This window comes from Nestor notabilis, unplaced genomic scaffold, assembly GCF_000696875.1.
Source record: "Nestor notabilis isolate BGI_N333 unplaced genomic scaffold, ASM69687v1 scaffold287, whole genome shotgun sequence".
Taxonomy (NCBI): domain Eukaryota; kingdom Metazoa; phylum Chordata; class Aves; order Psittaciformes; family Psittacidae; genus Nestor; species Nestor notabilis.
The window spans coordinates 27,350-44,707 of NW_009936731.1; the positions used below are offsets into that span (position 1 = coordinate 27,350).

Consider the following 17,358-nt stretch of genomic DNA (forward strand, 5'->3'; position numbering starts at 1 on the left):
ACTGCTGAAGACAAATGGAATGCAAGAATGCAATTGTCTTCAACTTGCTAGGGATGCCAGAAAGTATCTTATTTCCTTCACCATTCTCCAACACCATTCACAGACCCATCAATACAGGAAAGACACAGAAGCTAAAATACTTTGCTGTGATGAGATACAAGATCAATGTTTGCTGAAGAACTGGGCTGAGAAGCAGGGAACTGTGCAAACACGGCCATAGCAAATACAGAGTGAATGTACCTGAAATTGTGATGCAGCTCCAGATTTGGTGAAGAAGAAACTCCCTGGTTCATGGTTCCAATAATATAGGGACTGAAACGAGAAAAGTAGTAGTGGGTTTGGTTTTTGTTTTTGTTTTTGATGGAGAATCCATTCAGATATTCAGAAAATATTATCTGCACTAGGCCAATCAATGCATTATATTCTTAGATTTAAAATATTTCTGAGGCATCCTTTTTAATGTTTATTCTGTATGATTTCCCTCTCTGCACATTTGTAGTTTACTATGACTCATCTGTAATAAAAAAATAAATGAGGCAACCCTGTCCTCATGTACCTCATAATTTTGCAGTAGACTTGCGAGTTTTAATTTCAGAAGCCAGTCAATTTCATGGGTAAGACATAGCATGCAGTGATTCTATGAAGGGAAGTCCCTGTGATGGCACTTTAACAGAAGAAATAACCAATGTTGTAGGCCAGTAAAAGTTACAGAGAGCATTATTTTTATTCTTTCTTGGCAATAACATACAGAGAGCATTATTTTTGTTCTTTCTTTGCAGTAACAGTCAGCAAACTTGATACTTCTGCGCTGCTACAGGAAAACTGTAGGAAGTGCAAGCCTGCCTGATATACAGATGCTTCTGCATGTCATGGCTCATGGCTTCCCAGATTCCACTAATATAAAGGGCATTTCTTCTCACTCTCCCATAAGCTGTCCTTCTGATAGTAATGAGCTAGTGTCATCTGACAGGGTGAAAGGGATAAGACCCTAATTCAGTCAAGCGTTTAAGTACATTCATAAATTCTACGGTATGTTTATATATCACTGAGATGCATGGGAGTCTTACAAATAAAGGAAGCAGACACCCAAGTATCTGGCTGAAGAGGATTTTTTAATCCTCCCATAGGCTGTCAGCATAAGGGCTTTGCTGACAGCCTATGGGAGTCTAAGTTCCACTGGGACATTTTATTTTGCAAAATAACAAACAACTTTTACTGTTTTAATTGCAAAAGGTGTATGAAAGGGGACAGGAGCTACTACCTACCATTTATTATATTTACAGTTGAGGAAACCATTGAAGATGTCACTAAGAGAACTGATGTGGTGGAGGTTATCCAGTATTACGACCACAGGGAGATCAGCACCTTTGTTGTCAGCACTGCATTGCTCAGCTAGGTTTGCTAGGTATTGTCGCAAATCCTTCAGCAGAATTAACAAAACAAAACAAAAAACAAAACAGAAAATATTAATCCAATTAGACTATAGATGTAATTTCAGTGGAAAAGATTTTCAGAAAGATGAAGAGACTGCACTATGGGTAATTCAGCTGGATCAGCACACGCAGGAAGACCTGCTTCTTAAATAGAGCAACACTGGAGCCACATGCTGGGAAAAACAAAGGCACTAAACATAAAGCAAGTGACTGAAATACACACATAACTATTTGGTGGATGCATTCCTGAGAAACCTGCTGATAAAATATCTGATCTCCAGAGGAAAATAGGTTGCAATAAAAAAATGCCATTTCCAATGGACTGAGATACTGACGTCGTTGGACCTCCATTCTTATGAACACCACATTTATACACAAATCCCCCTCCAAATTATCATACCATTTAGGCATACTGAACTGCTCCTTCAGATATCTCCTTTCACCACTCTCAGTGAAAATCTATTTGACCTTTTGGGGATACTATATCACACCTCATAATAAAATTTACTAGGTACATTTTTTTCTCTCAGCTCTCTGTCTGGCTGCAGGTTAGCGCTGGAGTAAAAGAGAGCTTTCTATAATCAAAACATTTCATTTTTTTCTCAACGCTTTGTTGCCCTTGAGGGTCTGGACTAGTCAAGTTTTACAGCTGTATCTTTAGAGGTATCGAATTTTGTCAGTGCTGGGAATGCGTAGTATTATGAACAAAGCTCCTATTCCATTTTACTTTCTGGATCAGGGACAGCAGAATCTTTTCTCCTTAATGGGAACATGCAATCTTTTTTATTTCAAGAAATATGTATTTTTTTTTTCTTTTTATGATCAGATGTCTCTAGGGTAACAACATGGGTTCCTTCCATGGAATAGCACTATCCGTATTATTCAAACACACTTGGTATTTGACAAGGTTGGTTTTTCTTTTTTACTACAAACTCAAAAGTTCTATAAAAAACTTAATAGAAACAAAGGAAAAGGAAAAAAATCACAACCCCAAACAAAAACACAAACAAGCAATAGACCAGAAATCCAAAAGCTTGCTCTTTTGTGGAACAATTTTCATTATAAATGTATATGGTTTAAAAATAAAAGATAAACACATTCCCTGCCAAAGTAAATGTCATCACAAATCTACTGTATAAAGACAGTGAAAAGCGGTGTTTTTACTGGAATGGTACACTTGCCCCTTTGGGATCTGTATGTTCTTCCTTCTTACATTACGCTAACATTCATTATGTTCTGTGCAAATCAAAAGCTCTGGACAAAACCTTTCATTCTCTTTTCCCTGGGTACCAAGTTAGGAGTATATCCAATTTAGGACAGGAAGTGAATAGTATTATCTCTGGCTAGCATAGTAGTCATGCTAGAAGCTTGACAATCTGAACTATGTAAATCACTGGGAATGTGACATGATGCATGAGGCAATTTTAGTATGGTCAACTTCCTGACCAATGCACTCCAGAAACAGTGGCAGCAGTTGTATTTATCCAGTGCTGATTGAGAAGCTGAACCCAAGATCCCCATTCTGAATCATTTGTTAACAATAAGCTGATATTATCACTATAAAAAAAGAAATTAGACTAGTATTACTGCATATCTAACCTTTCTGACAAAGGAATTGCAATCTACAAATTTAACTTATATAGGAACTTCACTGCATCTATCCCTAACACGGGTTTCCTCAAGCAAGGGAAAATTCAGACTTCCCTCACAGTACTTCAGTGATTTGTTTAGAACAGAAAGATCTTTGTCCCTCCTCCTCACTAGGATTGAAGACTGAATTCTATAGGAGAAAATGAGAAGTGAGCAACAAAACATTATGCCAATTTATAGGATCTTCTTTGCATTATCACTACAAATTGGGCAATAGGTTATCTTTTCAACTGTGACTTACCTTGCTTGACTTGTGATCTACATTAAAAGTTGTGATAGCATCCTCAGTTTTTTTTCTGCCAGATTTAGTAATAATATATTCAGCCAGCCTGTTAGCTAAATAGGTCTTTCCTGTGCCACTGGGTCCCGACAGAATAATTCTGCGATGCTCCATCAGTAAATTAAAGTACCGCTGGGTAATTGGCTTAGGAATTAATGTGTCAAACACAAAACTGTCCAAACTGTTTTCTTCCACTCCTGGGAACAAAAGAAAAGAAAAATGGCCTGTCTTCATCCTTGCTAAGGTAGGTGTGGGTTTGGCCAGCACCTGATGGTGTTATGCTCAAAGCAAGGTAAGACACTGCCTAACCAAATTCCTATGAAGGGCTTCATTACTGTGGAAATGCTTATATTCTTCCACAGTGCCAAAAAAATTAAACCTTGAGTGGGACAAGATGGGTGGGAGAGATGAAATCAAAGTAAATGTGAAAAGAAGGCGCAGCGAGGCAAAGATGTATGTTTCAGACACATGACAAAAAAAGGTCGAAGTGACAGCCACAGGGTTACCGGCTGTCACATCAATATATACGCAGTTCTTCTCAAGGCACCCCTCCCCTCCAACACCAAATCCCTACAGCTTTTTCCTCAGAACTGGGTGAGGTATAAATATTTCTCATCTTGATCTCTTTTTTTGGTTTTTATTTTTGATTTGGTTTTCTTTTGCTATAGTCAGAAATTTGTACTTTGCTGTGGTTTGGCAGTCAGGAAGAGAAGGACAGAGATATTCTTAGATCGGCCTCAAAATGCCACACTGTGTTAGGTATTGTACAATGTCATATGGAGACTTTATGTGATAAATGAGCCCTTGAACTGGATACAAAATACAGAAAGGTCAGATGTGAGAAAGTATGAAGAGGTGGGGGACTGCAGTGAAGAATTCTACATTATCTGCAAAAATATTCTTGGGGTTTTACCTTTCAGGTTCACAGTGATGATGTTATTATCTCCAACCAGATATCCACAAGGCAGCAGTTCAGGCACTTCTAGGCTATGGGCTCTAATAACATCCCCTATACAATAGCTAGCAATGCACTCAGAGCTTAAACCCAGGCTAGTAGTCGGATCCACTCGGAGAATATATTCCTGAAGTTACATGAAAACATAACACATAAAAAATAAAAATGGTTATTGAATGAAAACAGTTTGGAAAATATTTCAGTATAGGTGAAGTCACTTGACAAGGAGATTCTTGCAGTCACATTCAATAGAGAACAATCATGAAAAATGAACACTGACATTAAGAATAAAGTTCAATAGTGGTGTTAATGACATGTCAAAAAACAAAACAAAAATTTGGTAAGACAACCTAAAGAATACAGGTTTTTCTTAAGTGAAATTGAATTAAATAGTTGAGATATTTTTTCAGTGTCTTACCTTAAAGAGACGCCTGATTACACCATCTAAAACATCCCATTTTGTTTTTCCACTTACTCCAATTGATCCTATCAGATATGTATGTGGTTTTTGATCCTGCAAAGAAAGGTTTTTGGAAACTGGTCTAAAAATGGTGGTAATCAGCTTCATAATTTTCCCAATGAAGAAAAATAATACTATTTGCTATGTGATGTTATGACTTTGTTCGTAATACGTGTGCCAGAAACAAGTATGGATGATATTTAGTACATCTTTATAAGGAAGGAAATGTAGTATATTATTCTGCTCTTTGGTTGCATCTGTGTTTGTAAAGAGCTGAATATAAATAAAAGTTGTCCTGTATTTATAATTTTTGTAATACAGACTATGCAGTTCCAAATTGATTACTTCAGCAGCATATTCATGGTTGCACCCTAAGGGGTCCAAGACAAAGGTCTAATTTGTAATGACTTTTAAATGGAGATAGCAAGTCCCAGAACATCCTGTTACCAATTAAATTGAGAATTGATAGTGTCTGGGACACCACAAAGGCAGAAGGAGGCCATATGACATTAGTCTATGGAGAGTGCCTAACTGTATTGAGCATGGATGACAGAGATGAGAGCTGCTATCTTTAGGATATTTCCCTTCAGTTACTGGTTGAAAATACTGAAATAAGTTGAGCTCCAATACTGCAAAATTTGCCTGAGCTATATAATTCTGCATCTAGACTTACCTTGGCTCGACTATAGCCCTTGTTTATAGTGACTAATATTTTCACGCTATGACCTTCTTTGTGGAGTGCTCCATCAGTAACATCCTCCAACAAAATATCTACAATAAAAGAAGGGAAGTAAAGTAATCAACATGAGAAATCACATCAGTTACATTCACATCATCAGTTCAATATTTGTTCGAAGGATTTTTTGGTTAAAAAGAAAGGCTGATATCACAATTTGCAACCATTTTAATCTGTACTTATTCCTAATCCACCTTTTCTGTTGGAGATAAAAAAAAATACAATTTGTCAATTTTTTAAGCAGTATTAGGAGCTTTAATCACGTAAAAAGGAATAGGAAATCAGGTATAAACAAATACTTGCACTACAGTCTTGCCTTTGCTTTCTTTCTTGGAACTTGTTTGAAATTACCGTATGTCCATAAAATAATGTTGTTTGAAATCTAAATTAAGTTTATATCTTTGGGCATTCATTGTGCCCTTTAGAATGTTGCAAGGAGAAAAACAAGAAATCCTTGAATTGATATGTTTGCTGATAAGCAAAATAGCATTTAATTTCTCCTTTCAGCTGATTTTCTTACCTTCTGTAAATATGGCATGGATAGAGGGGTTTTTTACCCCTATAATATAGGCTTACAAAAAGTATCCATTAGAAAACCACTTCAGAGTCCTCCATAATATGGGACGGCATTCAGCCATTCCACTAAGAAAAATTTCATTTTCCTTGGAGGCAAAGAGTGATTCCGATATGCTCTGAGCATCTTCACTAACTCCTAAAATGAGAAATCAGGAGGATGTACTCCTTACTAAAGGCTGACACTGAAGCTTACTGCAAGGGACAAATCTTCTTCTAGAAGTTCTTCCAGAGGTAGTACTGTTAGACATTTAAACTAGCTATCAAATTAGCAGAGATTATGGATTTGCCAGCACAATAATCCACTACCCTAAATCCTGCTTCTTCTTATTGTGACAATTGAAGAAAAGCATTCACTTCATGTCATAATCTGCACAAGGTCAGACTTCACCCAAATTAAATGAAGTCCCAGTAGGGTCCAGTTACTTGCTCAAAGCTAAACCAAGGTAGATTTATGAATATGACTTTAATGAATGTATAAAAACATTAAGTTCTAATGTAAAATGTTTGATATTTTACACCCAGATCTAGAAAGCAGATTTTGCAGATGATGTTTGTTGTTTATTTGGTTGGGGTTTTCTTAATTGATCAAATGAAGAAGCATTTTTCTTGTGATCTTAAACAAATCCATGCTTGTTTTGTTCCAGGCAGATAGTTTTTCTGTGCCTCCAGCACTGAATATTTCACTTCATTTGTCTTGTGTTTTGGCATATTTGACAAACTTTAAGAGTTTCTGTAATGTCATAGTTCATCTGAGGGCAATTCACAATATAACTGAACACCTGTGAAATTTTTCAATCTCTAAATGACCCTCATGCAGCCTTTAAAATATATTCTTCTGTAAGTCTCCAGGAGTGAGGAGCTCTCCCTCTCACTGACACAAGGGGCTGAGAAGATGCCCAAGGGGTTCTAATTTCATAGTGGTGCTAATTGCTTTAATTATCTCCTGCCAGGCCTCCTCCTTAGGTGCACTATAGGGGCTCTGGCTCAATTCTTGTCTGAGCTCTGGCACTCTTTTCACTGGACATTACAGTCAGAGTCCTTGTTTGCTGCTCTACTCCAGTGATTGACTGAAATACAGGTGTCTGTGACAACCGAGCCCCTTCTTGGCTTGCCATTCACACCTATCTGGGGCAGATGGTCATACCCTTAGGAAGTGGCAGTGGACAGCTTTGGTCATTTTCAGGTCACCTTGGTCATTTGGAGTTACTGGTCTCACAGAAAGTGCCATGACATTTTTTTAATACGATGAGCCAAAGACCTTGTCATCTCTCAGCTTAGTCCTCAGCATGATTAATCTCTCCATATCTCAGGGAATTTCGTTCAATAGCACTCCAGCTGCCGCAGAAATCCCATAAGACTTGGTAGGAAGCTGTCACCCTTCCAAGTTCTCCGGCATGGCAGGAAAATGGTACTTAACAATGATCAAAAAGGCTGGATTCATAATCATATGAAATCCTCCACTCCTCATTAGGCACCCTTATTTCTTTAATTTCTTATAACCAAAAGTAATTACTTTGAATGCTAGAAATACATTTAGAACCACTGACACAGAAAATTATATAAAGCTTATAGAATCATAAGAAACTTTTAGGTTGGATCAGACCCTTAAGATCGAGTTCGAACACTTCCCTCACTCTTACTGTTCTTCCTGATCCTTCTCCTACTCCTCCTCCTTTTCCCCACTTTTCTCCTCCACCTCCTCTTCTTTTTGTTCCAGCTCTTATTTCTTCTCTTCATTTGCTAAGCATTTTCTCCCAGTTTTGTTCACCTTCATGCTTTTTCTTAACTTTCACCTTTCCATGTTTGTCTTCTATTCACATCTTATTCTTATCCAGTTCTTCTTCCTATTCTTCACACTCCTCCTTCTACTTGCTTATTCCTGTATCTAGAGAGTTAGTGCCAGCGACAAAGTGCTAATTGTTGTTCCTTATGAAAGACATTCTACAATTTTCTACAATTACTATTTCAAAAACCTCAAACCTCTGGGGATTTTTTGTTTGCTTTTTTTGTTTTGTTTTGTTTTGTTTTAAAGTTTTTCTCCCTGTTTTTACAACACTTCATTTTATACTGAGGCCTAGCTCAAGCGAACCCATGCTAAAAGTTAAACCTGTCAAAAAAGTAGGCTGGAATATAAACCAAAAATATACTGATTTTCATATAAAATTTGATATTACTCAAAAGAAATATTCAAATATCTGTGTAATCAATGACTGGCAAGATAATACAGCTAACTGCCAATCCAAATTATAGTCAGGCAGTTTGGCACATTCCCAGCTGTACTCTTGCCTAGACTCTTTCTACAATCATTAGCCATATTTTTATTGCTTCCAGAGACTTCATTATACTTTCTGTGGAATCTATGCTAATGAGTGCTGCTTTGCTTCTGCTCTGCTCCTGGTCCTAATATTAGAGACAGCACTTCTGTTTCTTGGCCACATTAACAAAACAAGTGTAAAAGGCTTATTATCATAAACTCTATGGCATGGAGAATAATCAAATGTTAATGTACAGGATGTGGATCAAAGTTCTGCTTGCTTTCTCTCGTTCACTGAAGACAATAAGAGTGCTTAGTAAGGCAGGCAGGGTTTGGCTTTTGTGTGGTCCAACACAGGCTAACTAGCTATATCACATTAAAACAATGTAAGGCATAAAGCTAACTGAGATCACTTTCTTCCCCAGCTGCAAATACATAACGAAGTTAAAGTAGCTAACTGAATGGTAAGAGGTTGATAAACAAAAAAAAAAAACCCATCAAAGAACACCTCCCCCCCCCCCCAAAAAAAAACCAACAAAAAAAGAAAAGAAAATTTCATGGACTATGCTCCTATTTATTCCATAGGGTCAAGAGAATACAAGAGTATACAGTTGTCATGTCAAGCATACTACAACAGATATTGTCCTTTTCAAATAAATTGAAAGTAGATGACCAAAGAGTATTGTAAACTAGGTAGGTAGAGTATCATAGCTAGGAATCAAGCAAACAAAATGAACAGTCTGTTACTATTATTCTGAGCTTTCTAAAAGCTGCCTTTTCAGAAATGACTGCCAGCATTCTTCCTCATCTCCATTAGTGAATGCATATCTGATGTTTCCCTGAGTGATATGTGACATGTTTTAATTTTCAGACATGCCTCATATATGGCCCATTAAGAGGGTGAAAATAATAAATTCTCACCAATTGCTGAGGTGTGCATGTGCCCAAAATATGTTTACCTGATGTAGCAGATTCTGTGATGTTTAAATTGTTCAGAGAAAGTCCTAGTGACTGCCGTGATGAAGACGATGATGTGCTGCTTGAAGACTCTGATGATGGCCGGGCAGGCTTTCCTGCATTGCCAGTCTCTGCCTTTAAACGATCATTTTCAGCTTTCAATATTTCAATTTCATTCTGTATACAAAAGAAATTAACATAAAAGCACAAGAGGTTATTCTTTCAGAAAAATGCTGGGGGTGGCTATTCTAGTGCTTGCTGGTAGCCTGCAAGGCATAACTGGTTTGTCACTTTCACAGCAGTACATTGCAATATATATATGACGTATAACACAGTCAGAGAAAACTGGATTGCCTTTACTTCTAAAATGAAGGGAAAAAACCCCTATAAACTTGTTTTAGCTTTTGCCTCAAGATAGTTCCTAAACGACATAAGCTTCAAGCTCCCGTGTTTATTGTACAGTTGACCATAATATAAGTGTGGTGAGAATTTTCACAGCTATCCCCAGTTTTCTAAGCTACTTTCTACTGTCAAAGATCCTAGGTAACAGTCAGGTAAGAAAGTTATTGTCGAATTTTTTGATATGTTAATGTTTCTAAAGTCACAGAAAATTATTACTGCCCCCAAAAATTTAAGCAGTAACTTCACAGAGGACAAATGAAATTTCAAATATACAATTAGGAATTGATAGTTTTAACAGTTTCATAACCCTTCTTGCTATCAGATAAGACTTGATCATTCAAGCATGGGATTGTTCACGTAGCCGCCAGCAAACCTCCTTTGATGAAAACATACAGTGACAGATGAATCAGAACAACCAGGGAATTTTTTTAGCTAAATCCTCTGTGGTGCCAAGTGATTATTGAATGTACAATAATAAAATGAAAACTTAGCCTGAGAACAGCCTGGTACCAACTAAATCTAGCTTTCAGTCACTGCATGAAGCACAGTACAAAGCAACTGCTTATTCTTGCAGACAGTTTTGCACATCAAATTTAATTCCACATGCACTAACAATGCTAAAAGTCCTATTCTTTTATGAAGGCTGTACAGCTACATTATACAAGTAAAAACATACGGGACAGCATCACAAAAACCTTTTTTTGTAGCAGCAGTTACAAAAAGATTACATCATCTAGGCAAAGGTGAGGAGGTAGTGAAACGGAAGGGTCAACAAAATAGTGAAAGAAGGCAATAGGTGAGTGCACCAGTTTAGTTTGGGGTTCAAATCAGTACTTATGATGATACGAGTCATGCAATCTCCATCTACTCAGCAATTTAACACTGATTAATTACACAACTCTTAGCAGACTTCCATTCAGCTGAGCTTTACATTTTTAAGGTGTTTTGAATACAGTATTCATATATCATTCCCACCAATCCTACTTTTTCCTCTCACCAATCCTCATCAGGTCCCCAAAACATCACAGAGTTTGGCTACTCCATGGTGGCTGCCTGTCCTTTCAGGAAAACTTCAGAACAAGTGATTACCATCAGCAGCCTCTGCCCAGCTCTGGTGAAGTTCAAACTTTGGAGGCCTGTGACTACAGCACACTCCTCTCTCCAGGGAGTTCACCTGGTTTAGGCCCTCATATCCCAGTGTAAGACAGTAATCAGCTGACAAGCCTTCATGTGCCATTCTCCACCATTGCAATTAACTGTATTCTATCTCTTACAGTTCCTTAAACATTTTTAGTGGCTCCAGATCAAATGCTCTACTTATGTCTGGACAAGTGAAACCCATATTTACAGACCAGTTCTTGATTATTCTTCGCCTTAATTGAAGTTCAGGCATACATCCCATAGCAATTTTGGCACTTAGTGGTGTGAGCACCTGGGAGGATGGCAGATAGCATAAATGTCTAAAGGTGTGGCTGAGACTATAGGCATTATATAAACTAAGATGTCCAGAAAAGACAGCAAACACACCAAATCTGGTAGTTATGAAATCAGTCTCTGTGGATATCTGTACAAAAGTGCATACAGGTGCACATGGCCTAAGCACACGGCACAGAGCAATTCAGCTGATAAGGCACTGGGGCTGGATTCAGCTGCGTAAATGTGTGTTTCCAGTGTAGTTGTACTAGTCTCAATCTGAATTCCCACCCTATGGCCTTGATTCTGTTTCCCAAAAACAGATTTACCATGCCTTCAGGGATGTCCTAGGTATTTCACCTGTCATTCCACAAGAGCCCAAATCTACTGAAGGACCTATGTCATACTGTGTGGATGTTATAGATACTTTTGGGCACTTAATGTGATACTAGACACTTGTGTGTGGGCAACTGAGCTGAGTCCCATAAAAGCTGGATGCAGTGAAGAACACTGGCATTCTCTCTGCATCTTTTCAGCCTCATGAAAGGGAAAGTCTTCTGATGAAAAAAGTGTTCTGGAAGGATTTGGAGCAGTGTCATGAAATAATGTAGTGAAATTTTAGTGATGCTGAGTACAACAGTCAAGTTCAATTTTACATTCTTTGCTCTGGCAAACCACAGCTGGGTTAGGAATCAGAAATGATGAGAGAATATGCATATATACCCCCACCCACCCCCCAGCCCAAGGTTTTAAAGCCCTGTAGAAACCACTTTGTGATCTGCTTGTCTGTCATGTTGCTTTCACCAGTCATAGGGTTTAGATAACAAATATCCTTTGGGCAGGGATTATGCCTCCATCCATATCACTTAAACACATTTTAACTATTAATATAAATGCTAAGAATATCATTATTATAAGGTGAACACTTATCACCCACTGGAAGTACTGTCAGTCTAGCAATTCACTTTGTGTTGTCTGTTTTTTGGCACCTGAAACAAAGTGCTGGGAAAGGAAACACACTGAACATAACTTTGATGTGCATCCCTGTCATCACTTAAGCTACTGCACTGACCTGCATGCGGTTCATGGCTTCCCGAATCTGATCCAGATGGTGTGCAGAGCTGAGGGCTTCAAGACGAATGTCCGTTAATTTTAGCTCTTTCTCCCTCAGCTCGCTCTTTAGCTGAAGAATAATTTCAGCCTCTGCCTCTGTGCACTCACAGATCCTAAAGAGAAGCAGGAAACATGCGGAAGATTAAAGGAAGGTTCTGCCCCCAAAGCAGTGTTATTATTAAGAATCAAAGAACAGAAAATGCTTGCTGCTGGTGAAACCTATGAGTGAAGAAAGAATCTTATCAAAGAAACATGAAAAGGCTCAAATGGCAAATTAAAAAAGGAAAGAAGCCCTCTTCCAGATGAAATGATCAGCTTTATTTATACCTTTCCAGTTTTGTTAAGGAAGTTCACTATGGTGAAAAAATCTGTTAAAAACTTCGCAGAATTTTTTTTTTTTTTGAGTGTGTATCACCCATCAGTTTTAACTTGAGTTTGTATCTGCATCATTTCTTTGGTGTAAAGGTTATGATTTCTCTAAGTAGCAATAGTCGGAACTGAAATATGCTGATTAAACCACACTGCTATTTATTATGTCAAGCATCAACAGTTTTCTCTGTTTTGAACTGTGCACAAACAGACATCCTTGACTTCATGATCTAGAAAATTTTGATCTGTAATGGTTTTGATTTGCGATGGTTGACTTTTTGCCTATAGTCTGTCATTTGGTAATGCATGGTATCTGAAATCATGCTGGTTGTTTTTGTTTTGGTTTGGTTTTGTTTTGCTTTTGTTTTTTTCACAAGCATTACTTGGAAGAGAAGAAACCATTGTGAGAAAAGATCAAGATATGATTGGCCCAGGGACCCACAACCATCCACTTCTTGTGCCAGACTGATTTGCCTCTCTGTGCCATCATCAGACCTAGATCTGCTGCATAACAGAACCACTAGAAAATAAAACACTGAATTTGGGCTATGTTGTTACACTAAGCGATATTTTCAGTCAATTCACTAACTGTTATTTGTTCTTTATTACCGTCACTATAAATAGTTAATATTCGCAGAACAATTTAAAAAGTGAAAAATACTTTATAATAATAAGTATTATTATTGTGATTATTACTTCCAATATACAAACAAGAAACAGAGGTCAACTTTTAATTGCCAGAATGCATGCAAATCCATTTTGGGAAAGAAGATGCAGCACTCTTCAGGTCAGCAGTTGGGTATAAAACTCCATGCCCCACACTCAATTTTACCGGGATCTATGCTTGTAGACCACGTGACCGTTTTGCCTTTTCTTTGGTGCCCAGACTAGAGATGACCTGCATACACATGTATTAGACAGATGTAATTGGAAGAAAGTAAAGATAATGGTTTAGAACATAAGACTCAGGTCAAGAAAATATACCAGGAAAGTGTAAGGAAAGGGAAGATGAAGTTCATGGCAAATAAAAAAATATGGCAAACTGAAGAAGGAAAATAATGAGCATCATTCACAACATGCACAAATATTTTAACGTAAAATGAAAAAAGGCAGGTACTAGGATTTTTTTTTTCCAAGTATTACAATACAGTTCTTGTTTGATGTGCCCACATCTATGCTAACCAAATAAGACACGAAATTTTATTACATGCATATATCATCTCAACAACTTGGACAAATGGGAAGACAGATATCTATTTGGGCTATTCTGCAGTACATCTTGAGAGGGGATGGACAGAAAGCTGGCAAGCCAGTTTTAAAGAAGCTATAAATGAAGCAGAGAGTAGGACTACAATCTTGTAAGAAACAGGAAAGAGCTGTCTAGACTGTTAAGACAAGCAGAATGGAAGCAGAAAGTATGCACTGAATTTTATTTTGCAGATTCCAGAGCTCTTCAACAGTCAGCTCCTACAGTCGCAAAATTACATAAGGAGATGAGACTTCATCAAAAAGTAGAAAAACAAGAAGATAAGCTAGCACTTCTGAGAAGTCACAGAAAGAAGCTCAGAAGCCTGATCAGACTTCAGACAAAGTTCAAGGTAGTTAGAAACTGAGTTTTAATTTTTCTTTCTTGTTACAGTCTCAGGATTTTTAAATCAATAGGTGCTTTGGGTAGAAGAAGTCATGATCATTGAACAGAGACTGCTGACAATTATGAGAAGTCTTGAAGATGGTAGAGTTTTATATTATGCAATAGAAAACCAAGTCTTTCAAAGAAAGTAACATCAGTTTAACAGATCAAAAATTAATCTAGATAAGCATATTTACATGATCTCTCTGTGCAAGGGAAAGAACCTATGTTACCCTGTGTAGAAAGGTCACAATAATAAAAAATGTAGTAGTATGATCAGAAAGATCAGTGTTTAAAAATGGTTGAAGAACCAGAAGGCTGTGAACTGGGCAGAATTTAGGAATTTAAGGCTCAGAGAACAAATACCCATGGGAAGAGCTTCAGATGAAAGACTAACTATGTAGTTTTGCCCTTAATAAATTCTGGGAACACTAGTACATATAGAGAGCAAATCAAAGAAAAAGAGCAAAAAGCAGGGTTGGAGGAAAGGGGAAAGATAAGGTTATGAGAGCAGACCTGTGAACCATGAGTAAATAATTTTGTAGAATAAGTGTTTTGTTTAAGTTCAGGCACTTTCTATTATGCTTTTACTGGTGATTTTTAAGTTGATAGTAAATCCGAATCAAGGGCCTAAATATGTAGAAATCCTCCTCCCAAAACACACATGTACCTGAAACCATAAAAATGTGAGCTTTCTGTAAAAAAACCCCATCAAAACTAGATGGTTAAGAGGTAAGTTATTCCTCAGTAGTCTTTACAGAAAGTGAGGAAAGAAAAACATTTATTGTGCAAGGGTTTCTTTTGTTAGAATATTTGCTGTCAAACTCCTAAACCTAGTATATAAAAATTATTAAAGCCTATAATAAGTTAATCATAAAAGGCACCTAACCTACAGAGGGGAATTCTATTCTAAAGCTCAGTAATCAGTTGCAATACTAGTATTCTCGAGGTGCTTTAAGGAAGAGTAGTTGTGATCTGATTATTTTCAATTAGGACAAGGAAAGTAAGGCTGGCATCAGTAGTATGCAGCTGTTGGTTCAAAGAGGACAATTTCCTGAAATTGGAAAAAGCTATGAGCTTAGAAGAATGAAAAAAAAAATCCAAAACATAGAAGAATATGAATGGGAGCTGAGAACTCTGCAAGAAAACTATTTTGGACATCAAAAACCAATGAAGAAATGAGACAGCTTTTGGCTGATGACTTCTTAGTACTGAAACCTTAATGATGGTGATTTGAATAAAAAGGTAAAATCACACAAAAAGATCAAGCAGATAAAAGAGGGGAAATAGATTAAAAATGCTATAAATTAGTACCTACAAAATAGATGAAGTAATAACAGAAGGGATGAGTATTTTGTAAATATTTATAGCTGCCTGGAAAATAAAATGACATTTTTATTATGTCATGAAGAAAGGAAACTATTTGGCCTTTACTAAGTGTATATAGTGAAGTTGTTAATGGTGCAAGGAAAGCAAAACATAAGCTTTTTAATATGCATTTGGAATGAAGTGTACTGCTAGATGATCTGGGGTAAATGCTGTGAAAGGAGGAGAGAATGACCTAAGAAAGAGCTACTAGAAAAGTAGTATGTAAATGGAGCAAAGCTCACTAGAAATCTGACAAATGGATGGAGCATGAGGTTAAAAGATCATGGCTGTTGGCCACAGTTTCTGAAGCGCAAATGGCCACAATTCAGGAGTTCTGTTTCACAGTCCATCCCATTTGGGAAGAAAGGTTTGCCAAGAGAGATACTTACGCAGACGCTGATTGTGATGGTTTCATTGATGTTGTCCCACACTCTACTGAGCTGTGGGGCAATTTAGGTGATGAAGGAAGAGATGAGTCTGTCAGCTCTTCTATGTCTGAATGTGAGGAAGGAGGCTTGGTGGACTTCTTCTTTCCAAAGGCCTGTTTGAAAGAGCTTCTTAGCTGGAAAACAAACATAGAGCAAGATTATTCTCCTCATTATGGCAATTTGTCTGCAGCTCATGTTTTGGAGAGTTAGTTTGCAGATGCCACCCTAGCCACTGCCTGAGGTCAGTATACAGAAGCAAGGTATTAACATATGCAACACAGTATCTCTAAAAACATGATACAGTGCTTGGTTTTGACTTTATTAATCCAGCGCAGCGCAAACATAATGCTATGGAAGAAGTGCAGAACCGAGTGGTACAGCTATGGGAGAGGGGTGCTCATTTAAAACCATTAAGCCCCAGTGGAATCCCATTCCCATGGCATTCCCTTCAAGGGCTGGCTTTAAATAACCACTTTGCATCTAGGTACAGGCAGAACCTGCTGTTACTAAATGCTGAAATCAAACGACAAGTCCAATTTACTGGGTTTGCAAATTTACCTTCCCCGTTAAAAATTTGAAAGGCCAAACTATGCAAACACCATGGTTTGGATCACAAGCAAGAGGATTTAAGCTGGGACATGAGGCTTGCTTTGTTGTACTGCTGAGAGGAATGTTAGCTGAAAGGTATATACTGTTTGCTGCAATTTCCTGAACGCACAAGCATTGACTTTTCCCTTTAGAAGCTCTTATCCAGTATTGAAAAGGGACAGAATAGCCAAAGAGCCATTTATTTCAGGAGTCAAGATGACAACAGTTTTGTCTGCTGCAATGAATTTTAACTAGCCCATTTATTGATACCTTTGTCTAAATACAGAAATTGTTCATCTTAGGAGAAATGTGGGGTCTTTTTGGTTTTGTTTTCAGAAAATTATTCTGATTAAAATTGTATAGAACTCAATGACAAACTGGTTCCTCTATAAAAAAATGAGGTATTCAAACATGTTATTCTTATGATATAATTGGAGAGTGGGGAGTGTGACCACTGATCAGAGAAACATTATTTAAGCCTGTTCAAGCTCATGATATCTAATGAGAAAGAAATGGATTTTGGCTACACTCCCCCTTTCTATAGTCTAAACTTTGAGATTAAAATGAATAGAGACAAACTGAGAAGACATAGAGGATAATCTGTTTTTAGAAGGTACAAAAGCCTACTGCCAAAATAAATAGCAATCATGCCAAGATAGGGTTCTTTAGAGATGCATGCCAAATTTTCCATGGTTTATATTCACCTCACTTCCTCTAGAGTTCACCTTGCAGAAACATGAAAGAGT

General features: G+C 37.4%; 1 protein-coding gene across 1 annotated transcript in view; it reads right to left on the bottom strand.

Moving 5' to 3' along the window:
- Positions 1 to 17,358, bottom strand: part of LOC104408760 (neuron navigator 3-like) — a 263,938-nt gene that overhangs the window by 7,670 nt on the left and 238,910 nt on the right. Inside the window, 11 exon segments of the mRNA XM_010018466.1 lie at positions 241 to 312; positions 1,266 to 1,420; positions 3,325 to 3,560; positions 4,277 to 4,445; positions 4,737 to 4,832; positions 5,452 to 5,549; positions 9,304 to 9,478; positions 12,189 to 12,342; positions 13,431 to 13,496; positions 15,986 to 16,158; positions 17,317 to 17,337. Coding sequence (XP_010016768.1) covers positions 241 to 312; positions 1,266 to 1,420; positions 3,325 to 3,560; positions 4,277 to 4,445; positions 4,737 to 4,832; positions 5,452 to 5,549; positions 9,304 to 9,478; positions 12,189 to 12,342; positions 13,431 to 13,496; positions 15,986 to 16,158; positions 17,317 to 17,337 — 1,415 coding nt within the window.